General features: G+C 42.2%; 1 protein-coding gene across 7 annotated transcripts in view; it reads right to left on the bottom strand.

The window, feature by feature from the left end:
* Positions 1-3070: 3070 nt before the first annotated feature.
* The window catches only part of LOC129836398 (pleckstrin homology domain-containing family A member 1-like), a 33743-nt gene continuing 20261 nt past the window's right edge, over positions 3071-16552 (bottom strand). For 2 of the 7 annotated variants that reach the window (XM_055902496.1, XM_055902497.1), the window contains exons 5-14: positions 15858-15955; positions 15130-15261; positions 14849-14989; positions 14659-14727; positions 10366-10430; positions 10200-10263; positions 9965-10054; positions 9502-9572; positions 8141-8215; positions 4763-5090 (exon numbers count right to left, since the gene is read on the bottom strand). In XM_055902496.1, the coding sequence (XP_055758471.1) occupies positions 4865-5090; positions 8141-8215; positions 9502-9572; positions 9965-10054; positions 10200-10263; positions 10366-10430; positions 14659-14727; positions 14849-14989; positions 15130-15261; positions 15858-15955 (1031 nt within the window). In that variant the 3' untranslated portion in view covers positions 4763-4864. The other 5 variants (XM_055902498.1, XM_055902500.1, XM_055902502.1 and 2 more) reach the window with 5 other exon arrangements.

Raw genomic sequence — 16552 nt, 5'->3', positions numbered from 1 at the left:
ACCCCAGTCAGACTGTTCTCTCTACTACCACATGGCAAGCGGTAATGGAGTGCCAAGTCTAGGACAAAAAGGCTTCTCAACAGTTTTTACCCCCAAGCCATAAGACTCCTGAACAGGTAACCAAATGGTTACTCGGACTATTTGCATTGTGTGCCCCCCCCAACCCCTCTTTTACGCTGCTGCTACTCTCTGTTTATCTTATATGCATAGTCACTTTAACTATACATTCATGTACATACTACCTCAATTGGCCCGACCAACCAGTGCTCCTGCACATTGGCTAACCGGGCTATCTGCATTGTGTCCCACCAGCCGCCAACCCCTCTTTTTACGCTACTGCTACTTTCTGTTCATCATATATGCATAGTCACTTTAACCATACCCACATGTACATACTACCTCAATAAGCCTGACTAACCGGTGTCTGTATGTAGCCTTGCTACTCTTATTTTCAAATGTCTTTTTACTGTTGTTTTATTTCTTTACTTACCTACACACATTCACTTTTTTTTCTCCGCACTATTGGTTAGAGCCTGTAAGTAACCATTTCACGCACGTGACAAATAAACTTTGATTTGATTTGGAATTAAGAGGGGAAAATAGACCAAGTTATTAGGGTGAAGCACATGGGCTAATAACAGCTTACTACACAACATACACTTATGTATACTGTAGCTAAGAAAGTAATACTATCTCCCTGGCATATTACATCGCTTATGCAGCAGCATACAATACATTTTTGGACTCACCTTGTTGTGCTGTGCTCACTTGAACAGGAAGGCTGCGTGGCGGTCCATCCTGGGTACATTTTATCATCAACGTCTGGCATTCTATGGATTTATGGTGCTTTCAAGACAACTGGGAACTGAAAAAAGGTTGAATCATGATGACATCATTGATCTTCAGGTCGTAGCTGTAGAAAGATGCCCGAGTTCCCGATTTACAATTCCGAGTTGGATGACTGTTCAAAACATATTTTCCCAGTCTGAGCTAGTTTTCCCCCCGAGTTCCCAGTTGTTTTGACTCACTGAAGTCTGAGATTTCCCAGTTCCGAATTTACAGTTGTTTTGAGCGCAGTACATATCATGCTTCATTGACAGCATGGCCAATGTTGAATGTTTATCATTTTAAACTTGGAAAAGAGACCCTTAATCCCAGACTTGGACCACACAGCCACTCCACTGAATAGCAGGCTCTACTTGAACTGAACTGTTGGTTAAGGGCTTGTAAGTAAGCATTTCACAGTGAAGTCTACACTTGTTGTATTTGGCGCATGTGACAAATAGTCTGATTTGATTTGATTGCTTTGCAATGCTTGCAGTTAGACACTGATTCCTTCCAAACCACTTCGTGTCAAATTTGCGATTTCCAACTTGTGTAATATTTATGTCCAATGGTTGATGAGCACCGATAAGTTTTATCTATAATTTCTCTTCATATGACAAGGATTAAAAAGGATTTGCCAGTAGATTGTCGACTTGATTCATGATGATGACAGCTAGCTAAGATTTTGAAAGTATTATGTTGACATGATCAGTCCAATTAAAGCTACAGTAGATATAACGTGATTTTACGTAATTTTATCTGTGGCCAATGACCTTACCTTGAGCCTTCTAGGATGGACACTTCTAATGTAACTCTTCGGCAGCACCCAAGGGGCTTGAATTCTTTTGCTCTACCCTTAGACACGGCGGTGACGTAGTGTCCCCATGAGTGACAGAACACTGAGCCAATCACGGCGCAAGTAGACATTACCAACCCCTACGCTCCGTATTTTCCACTGGGTGCCCCACCACCACAGAAAGCACTGGGCTAGGCTGAAAAACCTGCATTTTGGAGCTGCCTTACTCAAGAACGAAAAAAAGAGACCATGTTTACTGTATGCAGATTTATTAACTCAAGGTTTAAAAAAAAACATTATTTGCAAACTGATATGTGACACATATGAATGCCAAAATAACATGAAAAACAGGCAAGCCCCCCAATTTTTTTTATAATAAAAAAAAAAAAGTGGGGAGCCCCACCTGCCCTGAATGACGGGTCGCCACTGCCTGCCAGATACGTCTCCTGTCTGAGGCGTTGAATTGCGACTCCACTTTATCTCTGTACTGAAGTTTTGCCTGTTTGATTGCCTTACGGAGGGAATAACTACACTGTTTGTATTCGACCATATTCCCAGTCATCTTGCCATGGTTAAATGTGGTGGTTCGCGCTTTCAGTTTTGCGCAAATGCTGCCACCTATCCACCATTTCTGGTTTGGGTGGGTTTTAATAGACACTGTGGGAATAACATCCCCTATACACTTCCTGACGAACCCAAGTCACCGTGTCCGTGTAAACGTCAATGTTATTCTCTGAGGATACCCGGAACATATCCCAGTCCATGTGATCAAAACAATGTTGAAGCATGGACTCCGATTGGAGTCTCTCAGAAGCCCAACAAAAGCCACTCTTGCAGGCCAATAAAAGCATAGACAGACTGGGCTACCTCACCCACTTCTTACTGGCCCCGAGTCAATCCAGATGTAGTCATTTTTGTTTTCCACAAGCAACCGTATGGCATCATCATTGGTCACTGTGGGCCTCCATTTGACTAAACACAATTCATACCACCACACCCTGTTCAGACTTGACAGGTCAATGATTGGACACACAAATAATGCTGACTGACCATCATTACCAAAGTTCAGGCTGTAAATTAGTGAGTCAAATGTAGTGGCATTTCTAACCTGGGAAGAAAGTTAACCATTTAAATTTCACCACCAGGGGGCAGAGTAGTCATACAATTAAGTGTGAGGCTACGTAAGAGCGGTTGAACCATTGCTTAGTATTTCGCAGTTTATTCCAGTTTTTTACGCATTCAAAGAAGTCTGCTTTATCTGGATTTAGTCCTTGATTTTATTTCAAAATGTGTTAATTAATGACTAGTGGGAGTTGTATGAGCAGCTGCTAATCTTGATTGAACTGATTTGTAATAATTAAATCAACACATGAAAGAAATACTTTGAAAATGTTCAAGTCATCCACGTAATAAATAGCGACACAATTAAAATCTAGCACACAAGACAAAAAGGGTTAGAATAACATTTATTTATTTTTATAGAATTTATGGCACTTTAGCAGCTATATGGTTTTGCAAAACCACTACTGAGAGCTATTGAAATAAGACCTTTGAGTAGTATTGTTGGGTTAACCTCCACTACCTGGCAATACAGGCACAGGGAAGTTCAAACGGAAATATACATCTTCCCACATAATTTTACAACAAAATAAAACCATCCCATACAAACTGTTGAAGAAAACCAATGTTTTCACACACACAAAACAGCAGCTGTCATTGTCATAACTCAACAGATAGGGCAGCAGTCATTAAAATGGTTGAAGCCACTGTACAGTATACGGGTCTGAAGAGGTCAGGCAGCTTTGGTGAACAGTATTTATTTCAACATCATCTCTGCAAGACACTCTGGCCATCCCTTCCTTAGTAGTGACTGCTGTTGACTTTGGTCCTGTACTGAAGCCACCTCACTCCCCCACTAAACTCCTATTGGTACAAGTCCAAAGATAACCCCAAAACAGTACACTGCAGGATTAGGCAAACATCCATGGATCGTTGCACGAAATGAGTGCCTTTTGCTTCCCTTTGATATGTTAAGTAAAAATTGTGCACCAACATCACATTTAAGTCTGTTAAATTAAATTAAGTAACCTTTAATATAGACCACACAAAGAATTCAATAAATCAGATTTTTTTGCATCTGAATAAAGACTTGCTAAAGTTGAAAATGTGCTCTTTATGACAGAATGCTAAATTAGGTGAAATCAATTTGTTTTTTCTACCAATTTATATTTCTCAAAAAGGCAGCGAATTGGTGGAACGACCCACATGGCTTGCTTTGGAGCTGCACAGTCCTCTCGTACCAGTCCACAGTGTGTGCCAACAACGTTCTACCTGTAATACTCTGTTGTGGATCTTGAGTGGGATTGTATGTAGGTTTTAAAATCAGATAAAGAAAATGTCTGTTAGAATCATTTGGGTCATACACTATACATTAAAATTAAAAATAAAGACAACGTTCAATAAGAACAACAGTGAATGTATGAAATGACCAGGCATGATTATTTCTGTAGCTTGACACCTATTCCCTCAGAGAATATAGCTTGCTCCCTTAAAATATACACTCCCTAGCTCACAAATTGTTGAATTAATCTTTGTGCCTAGTCATGAGTTGCAGGTAAAACGCTTCATTACATTTTAAATCTAAATGTGAAGGCAAACATTAACGTTTGATCTAAGGTGGGAGAAAATGACAAATGGTGTATCTTTGGCGTAGAGCTCAGTATGAATCCCACCCTCCCTACACACACAGGCACACAGCTGATTGCATGACTTTAAGTATGTGTCCACAGGCCTCGACTTCAACTGAGCAGATGACTAACAATGAAACACCAGGAGAGAACGCAACCCCTCTGTCCCTGAGTGACTTTCAACTCTAATATCTGACCAGAGTTGACTAGTTGGGTTAGGTAACATGAGATGGATAGAGGTCAGACATATTATACAGTCATTCACTTTGGCATGGAGTCCAGTTCCTGCTTTCTGCCATTTCTATCCAGATGACTTCCGGTCAGTTTGGTGGAGGAGAACACCAGCCCCCTGGTTCTGCTTCTCTCGGTTATTCAAAAGCACTCCTCTTATTTCCTCCATTATCACTGTTGCCACACATCATCTCCTAGTTTGTGGGTAGGGGTGAGACTTCACTGACTGGCAGGTCAGTAGGGTCCAAGTCAAGGGGGGGTTCTGGTGGGTAGCCCTCAAAGGTGCTGCACTGTCTCCATGGTGACTCGAGGGTGGTGGCAGCGGTCACTTGGACAGGCGTGTCTCCTGTAGTGACAGTCGGGCGTGGCTGGGTCGTGGCAGGAGGCTCATGAAATGTTCGCTGTCCCACGCCAGGCTCCGGGCGTGCGCCGCCCGCGATAGCAGGGCACCCTGGGTAGGGTGGCACTGCAGATAAGGGCGAGCGAGGGACGGGGGGCCCCGGGTGGCTGCGGTAGAATGTGGATTGGGAGGAACAGCCACAGTGTTCCTGCTGAGAGAGGACAGAGGGGTGTGTCCCACAGAATCACAGTCAGACAGGGACCAAGGGCGGTGACAAAAATCTAATTTGGAAAACAGTTGTGAATAGAGTCAGTGGCAGACTTGTGGTGTAGCGGCTGATGCAGCAGCAGTGGTAGTAGTAGCAGCAGACAGTAGAAGTGCTGGTAAAGCTGTGACTGTGGTAGTGCAAGCAGCAGTAGTAGTAGCAGTAGTGCTTGTTTTTTAAAAGTTAGTATTTCACTGTCATTTTACTATCTGTAAAAACAAGAGGGGGCGAGGAATAAAGAAAGTAAGAAAGAACATGTCAGTGACCAGTTGGTGGTGTTGTTACGGATCCGCCCCCTTTTAAAAATAAAAATTCACCTAAAATGACATACCCAAATCTAACTGCCTGTAGGTCAGGCCATGAAGCAGGGATATGCATATTCTTGGTACCATTTGAAAGGAAACACTGAAGTTTGTGGAAATATGAAAGGAATGTAGGAGAATAACAATAGAACTGGTAAAAGATAAAACAAAGGAAAAAAAAAACATTTTGTATAATCATCTTTGAAATGCAAGAGAAAGGCCATAATGTATTATTCCAGACCGGGTGCAATGTAGATTTTGGCCACTAGATGGCAGCAGTGTATGTGAAAAATTCTAGACTGATCCAATGAACCATTTCTGTTCTGTTCAAAATGTTGTATCAAGACTGCCCAAATGTGCCTAATTTGTTTATTAATAACTTTATGTTCAAAATTGTGCACTCTCCTCAAACAATAGCATAGTATTATTTCACTGCAATAGCTACTGTAAATTGGACAGTGCAGTTAGATTAACAAGAATTTAAGCTTTCTGCCAATATCAGGTATGTCACATATTGTTGTATGTGCCAAATAGGTATGCTTTATCTTGGCCAGGTCGCAGTTGCAAATGAGAACTTGTTCTCAACTAGCCTACCTGGTTAAATAAAGGTGAAATAAATAAATAAAATGTCAATGTCCTGGGAAATGTACAACCTCATGCTAATTCCATTAGCCTACATTAGCTCAACCGTCCCGTGGAAGGGACACTGATCCCGAAGAAGTTGTTAAGGAGGGAGCAATTAACTCAATCCAGTCACCCAGTAAAAACAGTTTGTGACCATAAATAAAAGAACGCCTGATTGCCCATGCTGGCATTTCAAAATGTACCCCCCCCCCCCCCCCACTCAGTTCAAAATGATATGTAAAACATCAAAGTCATCATAATGCTGTACCATAAATTCAAACATGCAGCCGGACAGAGAACATGTAAAAACGTGCAGTACTAGCCGAAAGTTTGGACACACCTACTCATTCCAGGGTTTTCCTTTACTATTTTCTACATTGTAGAATAATAGTGAAGACATCAAAACAACACATATGGAATCATGTAGTAACCAAAAAAAGTGTTAAACAATCTAAATATATTTTATATATAATATTCTTCAAAGCTACCCTTTGCCTTGATGACAGATTTGCACACTTGGAATTCTCTCTTCACCTGGAATGCTTTTCCAACCATCTTGAAGGACTTCCCACATATGCTGAGCACTTGTTGGCTGCTTTTCCTTCAATCTGCAGTCCAACTCATCCCAAACCATCTCAATTGGGTTGAGGTCGGGTGATTGTGGAGGCCAGGTCATCTGATGCAGCAATCCATCACTCTCCTTCTTGGTCAAATAGCCCTTACACAGCCTGGAGGTGTGTTGGGTCCTTGTCCTGTTGAAAAACAAATGATAGTCCCACTATGCCCAAACCAGATGGGATGGCGTATTGCTGCAGAATGCTGTAGTAACCATGCCGGTTAAGCGTGCCTTGAATTCTAAATAAATCACTGACACCATCACACCACCTCCTCCATGCTTCATGGTGGGAACCACACATGCTGAGATCATCCGTTCACCTACTCTGTGTCTCACAAAGAGATAGCGGTCGGAACCAAAAATTTGGACTTGTCACGCCAAAGGACAGATTTCCACCGGTCTAACATCCATTGCTCATGTTTCTAGGCCCAAGCAAGTCTCTTCTTCTTATTGGTGTCCTTTAGTAGTGGTTTCTTTGCAACAATTCGACCATGAAGGACTGATTCATACAGTCTCCTCTGAACAGTTGATGTTGATATGTGTATGTTACTTGAACTCTGTTAAGCATTTAGAGGTACCTACCTGCAGCAGAGGTAACTCTGTGTCTTCCTTTCCTGTGGTGGTCCTCATGAGAGCCAGTTTCATCATAGTGCTTGATGATTTTTGCGACTACACTTTAAAATTTTCCAGATTGACTAAACTTCATGTCTAAAAGTAATGGACTGTTGTTTCTCTTTGCTTATTTGAGCTGTTTGTGCCATAATATGGACTTGGTCTTTTACAAAATAGTGCTGTCTTCTGTATACCACCCCTACCTTGTCACAACACAACTGATTGACTCAAACGCATTAAGAAGGAAAGAAATTCCATAAATTAACAAGGCACACGTGTTAATTGAAATGCACTCGAGGAGACTACCTCATGAAGCTGGTTGACAGAATGCCAAGAGTGTGCAAAGCTGTCATCAAGGCAAAGGGTTGCTACTTTGAAGAATCTCAAAAATAAAATTGATTTTGATTTAATTAACACTTTGTTGGTTACTACATGATTCCATGTGTGTTATTTCATAGTATTGATGTCTTCACTATTATTCTACAATGTAGAAAATAGTCAAAATAAAGAAAACCCCTGGAATGAGTAGGTGTGTCCAAATTTTTGACTGGTACTGAAAGAGCAGTTTAGTTACATGACTTGAAGCAGACCATTCAACAGAAACACTACACCATAACGGTGATTCTTCAGGTATGCTAGGTCAGTTAGTTCATGAGCTTCCGAGTGTACATATACAGAGGAAGTCATCATACACAACACAAACATAAACAGCTAAACAGTTATTTATGTGAAGATGATTGTGGTTTAGCTCCCAAAGATAAAGTTTATTCTAATTTTCTAAATAAAGTTTGAAGTTAACTGGGTTATGCAAGTCGACGGTGTGAGAGAGTAAACAGAAATACAGGCAGTGGACAGGAAGTAGAACTAGTGACAGGCAGGATGTGAGACGTCTAAGACAGGTATACAGCTGCAGGAGACTGCAGAGACACAGAGAGAGAAAGAGAGACAAGGAGTGTGAGAGCACATATGAAGTGATATAGACAGAAACAGGAAACATGTCTGTACAACATTGTTTTACACAACACTGCAGCACATCTTAGAGAGGTAGCGTCCCAATTCTCCTGAAGTGTGCATTCATACACTCCCTCCCTACGACGCATTTAAAAATAATCTGGTGTTTCCACCATATTGTCCTTTACTTTTAAATCCATCAGGGGAAGTGAACAAGTGCACACTAAGGTAAGATTCAAATCAGTCTGGCTCCATTATACACCCATTGGACAATCAATACGAAGACCATCAAAAGGGGAAACCAGTGATTTTATACCTTTTGTAAATTGTGGTTGTACCAGAGATGCGTTAGTACAGATTTCAAATGTGTGTGTGGTAAGGGTTTTCAAAGTTGCAGAGGGATGTTTAAAAAGTTTAGTCATCTTCAAATGGTAATAGAGCCACAATAGCAAATTACATTTTATGAATTTAGTAGACGCTCTTATCCAGAGCAACTTACAGAAACAATTAGGGTTAAGGTGCTTTGCTCAAGAGCACAGACAAATTTTTCACCTAGTCGGCTCCTAGCAACCTTTCGATTACTGGCCCAATGCTCTTAACCGCTAGGCTACCTGCAGTTAAGAGCGGGATGAGTGGGTGTGGAAGTGAATTGGAGGCAGTGACTAGCTGCAGAGGTCCAGGGAAGTTAAAGGGATACTGGGAGATTGTGGTTCTACTTACTCAAGAGTCAGATGAACTCTTGGATACCATGTTTATGTCTTTGCGTGCTGTATGAAGGAAGTTAGCGGTAGTATTGTGAGCCAATGCTAACTAGCATTAGTGTAATGACAAAGTCTACAGGTACGGTAGCAGTGCGAAACTACCACTAACGTCCCTAACACAGCACACAGAGATCTAAAAATGTATCAACGAGTTCATCGGACTCTAAATTCCAGAGTTTCGCAGTATCCCTTTAAGCTACATTTAGTCAAGGGAATGAGTTTATGGGACTAACCCCAGAGCTGAGGTAGAGCATGAACAGGATGACAGGAAAAGCAAAGAAGCAGAGGTAGAGGAGAGAAGGTCTGAGTTGGAGTTACAGAATGGGCAGCGGGGTGGAGAGGTTAGAGCCCACACAGGGAGGTCATTTACAGTTTGGTTTTTAGGGAGGCAGAGTGTTGACCCTCCAGTCGACTCCATGACATCAAAGACCAAAGGTTAGTGAAAAACAACAGTACAGAGAAGGAGCTTTGGGGAACAGGAGCTGACATACGTGCTGCACTCCCCGATTCGGGCCGTATACCTCTGTATACAGGGGTTCGACAGCCGTCTGGCTTGCCGCATCTGCAACAACACAGTGGACAGCTGGATTAGAGCAGGTTGGGAAGGGCCAGGCTTGCCCACAGTACAGGGGGAAAAGAGAGTGAGTGGAAGAGAAAAAAGGAGACGTGGAGACTGCACTGCCTATACTATGCCAGGGGGGCTAACACCTACAGTAGGAGGGGGACCAACCTCTACCCTCTGTAGTGAGTACAGAAAGCGACACATACTTTACACTCCTCTCTGCATCCTCACTGTTTGTGTGTGTGTGTGTGTGTTGGGCTGCAATGAACACATGACACAAATAGATAACAGATCAATTTGTGTTTCTACTAAGGACCAGACGGGAGACTGAACATAAGAGCCAGAGGGCATGCAGTAGCCCTATAATCCCAGTGACATGGGTGGTTACGTACGGTGGCTGCAGATCTCCCAGGTCCCCGCAGGGCTACGATGGCCCCAGAGACAGCCTTGATCCAGCTGTGCATCTCCTCTGGACTGTCAGCCTGCAGGGAGAGAGGAGACAACGGGGCAAATTGTAAAAGGGGGAAAGTCAGAGGTGAGAGAAATACATATACTGAGTGGGATATTTCTTAATATTAATCTAGACATATGTCATAGAAAAAATAAATATGTTTAATCTCTTTTCACCTGAATGTAAAAGGTCCTAGAAGTGGTGACAACCTCAAAGAGATTATCCCTCATCAAGATGTCACTGGATATACAAATATAAACAGTGATCAAAATCAAAGTTACACGCAATATATGTGGATGTAGAGGCTTCCTTCAACCATGACAATGCTGAGTTGTGCAGTACCTCTGTTTGCACTCCTGAACTTTGTGGACCTCCTTCAATGGAATAATTCTCAGAGGGTCCTTCTCCTGGAGAGAGGGGGGGTCAAGAGGAAGATAAGAAATGACATATTTTAAGAACCCCAAATTTATAAACTGTTTTAATGTGTGCTATAGCTCAGTTCTGGTGACTTTTTAAAAGGACATTCTACTCCAAAATGACTGAAATGCTGACAATCTAAAATATAATGTCCACCTCCAGAAATGAGCTAAAGAACATATCATTAAAGTATTTGTAAAAAAAATATTATAAACATAGGAGGTGGACCAACCTCTACCCTCTAACCTTAAATTAATATTATCAGGTATGCTATTAGCAATAAGCATTATCACCTGTAGCCCCACTAATGCAGCATAGTGGCTATAAATAAATAGGCTGAAGCATGGGGTTGCCTATCTGCATTTACACTATTGGGCTAATCATTAGTAGTCCTGCATCTGTTCGGATACCCATGTTCCCGTGAATGACCCACACATATATATATATATATATATATATATATTTTTTTTTTTAAATGCGCCGACCCCCCCCCCCCCAGTTGAGATTCCTGCTCCTCACCCCGTTGTCAGTTTAGCCTACATTTCACTGATATTAGTAGAGAAAGCATTTTTGTCTGCAGTTTTCGGTTTGGCTATTTGTTTCAAGTGTATGTGGCGGTTCTAGCTTGTATGGGCGAACCCCCCCTTCAGCGCCCGCACCCGGGGAAACCCCGTGCGTTTTGTATTAGTCTATAAATAAGTCTCTTTGCCAACATTCGTCATCTCTCCAATGTCTTATTCGACTAGTATTTTTGAAAGTGTAAGGATAATAATTCAGCCATAGTTGTTCTGAATTGTTTATTGATTGCCAACATTTTACTCCCTCCTCTATACTTAATATAACACACATACATTAAATGATTCATCGTGACGTGACGTGTGTTCTATTGAAAGTATTTGATTAGCCACAAAAGTAAGGGAATTGGAAGGGGGGATTTTGGCAGGGGGAGATTTTCGGCACAACACCGAGAACGGTCCCTTATTTGTGCGTTACATTTTGATATGGGCTGCATTTTGATACGGGCTGCGCAAGTAAAATACCCAGTTTGGAAGGACAACGGCGGTCAGGGCTTTAAAATGCGATCAATTTGGCCGAATATGCAACGAAATTATTTGCAGTGCGACCATGAGTTTTATTTTGTGCGCACTGTTCGACTATTCAAAATATTCTCAGATAATAATCGTTGTAACGTTAAGGCTGGACCTGCTTCCGTGTGCGCTAGAGAAACAAGCACGGATTTGTTAGCATGGTTGCACCGTTACTACAGAAAAAAAACGGACTACTTCTAGTCCAACCAGGTCAAAAGATCTGACCCATATTACCGGCGCAACATTTTATCTTCCTATAGAGGATCACCGGGTCCGTATCTTACATTCAAAAAACAGGGTTGTTGTTCAGGGAACGAGTATTAAAAATAGCAAAATTGCCAGGTGAGTGGAGTGGGCTGGCTGGTCGTTTGGGCAACGTTATTAAATCACTGAGGTCAACACCACGACATTCATTCGCGACAGGGAGGGAGACATACCGTTCTGTGTGGATTTACAGTGGATGGACTTCTTACCGCCTCGCTGTCCTTTCCCCCCGTAGGATTCCAAGTTGAAGACCCGTTTTGAGCTCCTTACTAAGGGTTAGTATATCCCCTGATAATGACCCTTTTCGTCCAGTGGAAAAACTGAAAACTAGCTGTTATTGGCAGAGAGATATGGAACTCTTTCTTTTTGGTCTATTAACTCATTTACTGCCTGGTGATGTCACCAAGAAGGCCAAAACTCCATCCCACCAAAACAGGAGCAGTCTTTTCAGACAGCTCTTACACTAAAAGGGCATTATTGTAATTTTCACAATATTATACCAAATTCATAGTGTGGAAATATATAAATTTTTGATATATATATATATATATATATATATATATATATAAAACAAAAAAAAGAATTTGAGTACACTGGGCTTTTAACCTCATCTGCCCATTCCTGCTATTTACAGGGTTACCGTGGAGATGGATTTGACAAATCAACCCCCCCCCCCACACACACCAATTTAGCTTCTCTTTCAACATTTTGCTAAGTTAAAGCATTATTCTAAAATAAATTACACACAATAACAAAGCAAAAACAGTTAATTTGAAATTTTTGAAAATGTATTACAAATTAAAATCTGAAATATCACATTTACATAAGTACCCTTTACTCAGTACTTTGTTGAAGAACCATTGGCAGCGATTACAGCCATGAGTCTTCTTGGGTATGACACTACAAGCTTGGCACACCAGTATTTGGGGAGTTTCTCCCATTCTTCACTGCAGATCCTCTCAAGCTCTGTCAGGTTGAATGGGGAGTGTCACTGCACAGCTATTTTCAGGTCTCTCCAGAGATGTTCGATCGGGTTCAAGTCCGGGCTCTGGCTGGGCCACTGAAGTACATTCAGAGACTTGTCCCGAAGCCACTCCGTTGTCTTGACGGTGTGCTTAGGGTCGTTGTCCTGTTGGAAGTTAAACCCTCACCCCAGTCAGGTCCTGAGAAGGTTTTAATCAAGGATCCCTCTGTACTTTGCTCCGTTCATCTTTGCCTCGATCCTGACTAGTCTCCTAGTCCTTGCAGCTGAAAAACATCCCCACAGCAGGATGCCGCCACCACGTTTCACCATAGGGATGGTGCCAGGTCTCCTCCAGACATGACACTGGACATTCAGGCCAAAGAGTTCAATCTTGGGCCAAAGAGTTCAATCTTGGTTTCATCAGACCAGAGAATCTTGTTTCTCATGGTCTGATTCCTTTAGGTGCCCTTTGGCAAACTCCAAGAGGCTGTCATGTGCCTTTTTACTGAGGAGCGGCTTCCGCCTGGCCACTCTACCATAAAGGCCTTATTGGTGGAGTGCTGCAGAGATGGTTGTCCTTCAGGAAGGTTCTCCCATCTCCACAGAGGACCATCGGGTTCTTGAGCACCTCCCTGACAAAGGCCCTTCTCCCCTATTTGCTCAGTTTGGCCAGGTGGCCAGCTCTAGGAAGTCTTGGTGGATCCAAACTTCTTCCATTTAAGAATGATGGAGGCCACTGTGTTCTTGGGGACATTTAATGCTGCAGACATTTTTTGGTACCATTCCTGTAACTATTCCCCAGGTCGTTGCTGTAAATGAGAATGTGTTCTCAGTCAACTTACCTGGCAAAATAACAGATAAATAAATAAAATAACAAATCTGTGCCTTGACACAATCCTGTCTCGGAGCGCTACAGACAATTCCTTTGACCTCATGGCTTGGTTTTTGCTCTGTCGTGCACTGTCTACTGTGGGACCTTATATTGACAGGTGTGTGCCCTTCCAAATCATGTCCAATCAATTGAATTTACCACAGGTTGACTCCAATCAAGTTGTAGAAACATCTCAAGGATGACCAATGGAAACAGGATGCACCTGAGCTGAATTTCAAGTCACATAGCAAAGGGTCTGAATACTTATGTAAATAAGTTTTTTTTTGTTATATACATTTGCAAACATTTCTAAAAACCTGTTTTCGCTTTGTCATTATGGGGCACTGTGTGTAGATTGATGAGGAAAATGTGTTATTTAATTCATTTTAGAATAAGGTTTTAACGTAACAAAATGGGGAAAAAGAGAAGGGGTCTGAATACTTTCCGAATGCATCGTATATTAGATTCTGGGAATTCCCTCCCTATGGCACTTAACTTGAATGCTCCTCGAGAGGAATATTTCTCTCACATTGAACACACAAGCTGACTAGGTAAATAGATCAACTATTTTACAATGGGTTTGTCTTATTTTTCTATTCATTACTTGTTTTGTTTGCAGAGAAAAAGTAAATGTGGACTGTTCTAGCCACTTTAAAGTGCGCCTTGGACAATTAAAAAAAGTTCAATTTTTTAATGCACTGGTCTTTTGGACTCCTTTCTGTTGAGCAAAACCAACTTTCAAGATATTATTGATAGTATTATTTGGAACACAAAGACGACAAGGGAGAAAGACTGTCCTTGGGCACTGTTGATGATAAATAGACAAATGCTGGAGAAAAATATGGGCAAGCATGGAAGTTCTTCGTGGAGTGTGCGTGTAGTAGGGCACATAGACAGGGACATGCTAGGACATGTGTAGCAGAGGCACAAGATTCCAGGAACATGATGTGGAGCATGCCAGGACAAGCGAGTGTGTATGTGAGTAATAAGTCATTCTAGTATGCTTTCCAGTGTTGATGAAAAGGACTTACCAGATCTGATTTGAAGTAACTCATTGAGTTCTCCTCCAGTAAGAAATATCTCCTTTTCCAATTCCTCATCTGGGGAAAAGAGCATAAAAACACACATTCCTTCTTCATTCTACTGCCCCCCTACTGTAACACTCCAGACCTCAAACTAAGAGCCCCCCTACTGTAACCCACTATAGTCCCCTGCACTCACCACAGCTCCCTGCTTCACACAATAGCCAGACTTGATGACCGTCTTGTCTTGGGTCGGCCTGCCCAGGAAGTATGGCAGCTGGTTGTGGGATCTCTGCAGCAACTCTCGCTCGGAACCCTCCTGGCCCTCTCCCCTTTCCTGCTTTTGGGAAGGGAGGGGGAGTACACCTGAGTTGTGTAGTCCCCTAAAAATGGTCTGTAGATGCTCAAACTATCAACTGCAACTCTACTGAAAATTAACTAGCTAGGGTTAGGGATAGATAGTGGGCTAGCCTTGCCTACCTGCATCTGGGTTATGATGGGAACTCCCCCGATGATGTCAGTCCTGTAGGAGACCTGCTTCTTGGGTCCCAGGTTGTCCAGAAGGGCTTTCTGGGTCTCCACATTCTGTTGGCCATCATAGGACTTTGGCACCTGCAAGAGAAAATGGTGTGAAAAACATTCCTAACATGTACAGGATACCTTGATTCCTCCTGTTTTACAACTTTTACTGATTACTCCTGTTTCTAGCTCTGAGGTTGGAGTGTGTGGGATAGGAGGGATCCCAAGAGTTGAGTGAGAGTACTTCACAGCTCCCCTAAACCAAGGGCAAAAATGTATAAGATGTTTTGTTGCCACATTTTCACATGCAGTGAAATGTGTTGTTTACTGTTTCCCCTGGAGCAAATTAGGGTTAAGTGCCTTACTCAAGGGCACAGCGACAGATATTTCACCTTGTCGGCTCGGGTATTCGAACCGGCGACCTTTCGGTTCCTTGCCCAACGTTCTAACCGTTAGGCTACCTGCCGCCCAGAAAGGTCTCTCCTAACAATAACTATCCTGCCAGTCACCCTCTTGACTATCACACACATGGGAAATCTTGAGATTTTACTCACTTTACTAGGAGTTAATGACTTCAGTCATTAACAGGAAGTCATAGTTATCTAAAGAGGACTAGGCTATGTCTTCTTGTGTGTGACACAAGTCCTTAGCAATAAAAGACAGTGCAGCATTTAGAGTGAGAGACTCACAGTGATTTTGGTGGCCTTGTTAAGAGCGTTCACCCAGTCCACCAGGTCCTGCTGATCATTGGCCTGGAGGAAGAATTTCCTCATGCCAGCGTTGATTACTGAGAAAGAGGAAGGGAAATACCAAGAAAGAGATGGAAGACATCAAAAATAGACCTAATGGGGAGTGACACATTCAAAAGAGAAGAAAAAAAAATAGCACAAATATATATATACATATAAAAATAAAATTGGGTCACTGGTGACAATACAGAAGTTAAAAGGCTGTAGCTTAATTACAGCTGGTTGAGAGGAAATAGAGTGGATTGTCCAGCCTGCTCTTAGACTAAACTAAAAGTAGTATGAGATTTTCCATTTGGTATGGTTACATAAGACAGGTTACTTAAGGCAAAATAATAGAAAATGCTCTGACCAGGTTCGATTGTCTGCTGTTCCTAATAGGACAGGGCATAGCAGAAGCATTGGGTCCATTATCTGAGAGTGGAGAATTGCATCAAGGCAATCAGCAGCCTATTCTAATGACCTTCCACCAATATGTTAACAAAAGGGGCTCAAGACTATTACAAATTACACACACCAATGACAAGGGGGTTTTAGGTCGAAGCCTGATTAGCTCTGAACCAGTGCTTCTGGCACAGAGACTGATCCTGTCGCCATCTTTCATTATCTCTTAATTCTTTCATCCCTCCCTTCACTTT

Source organism: Salvelinus fontinalis, chromosome 37 (genome assembly GCF_029448725.1).
Source record: "Salvelinus fontinalis isolate EN_2023a chromosome 37, ASM2944872v1, whole genome shotgun sequence".
Taxonomy (NCBI): Eukaryota; Metazoa; Chordata; class Actinopteri; order Salmoniformes; family Salmonidae; genus Salvelinus; species Salvelinus fontinalis.
The sequence above is the reverse complement of the archived record's forward strand: the minus strand, read 5'-3'. Positions and strand labels throughout refer to the sequence as shown.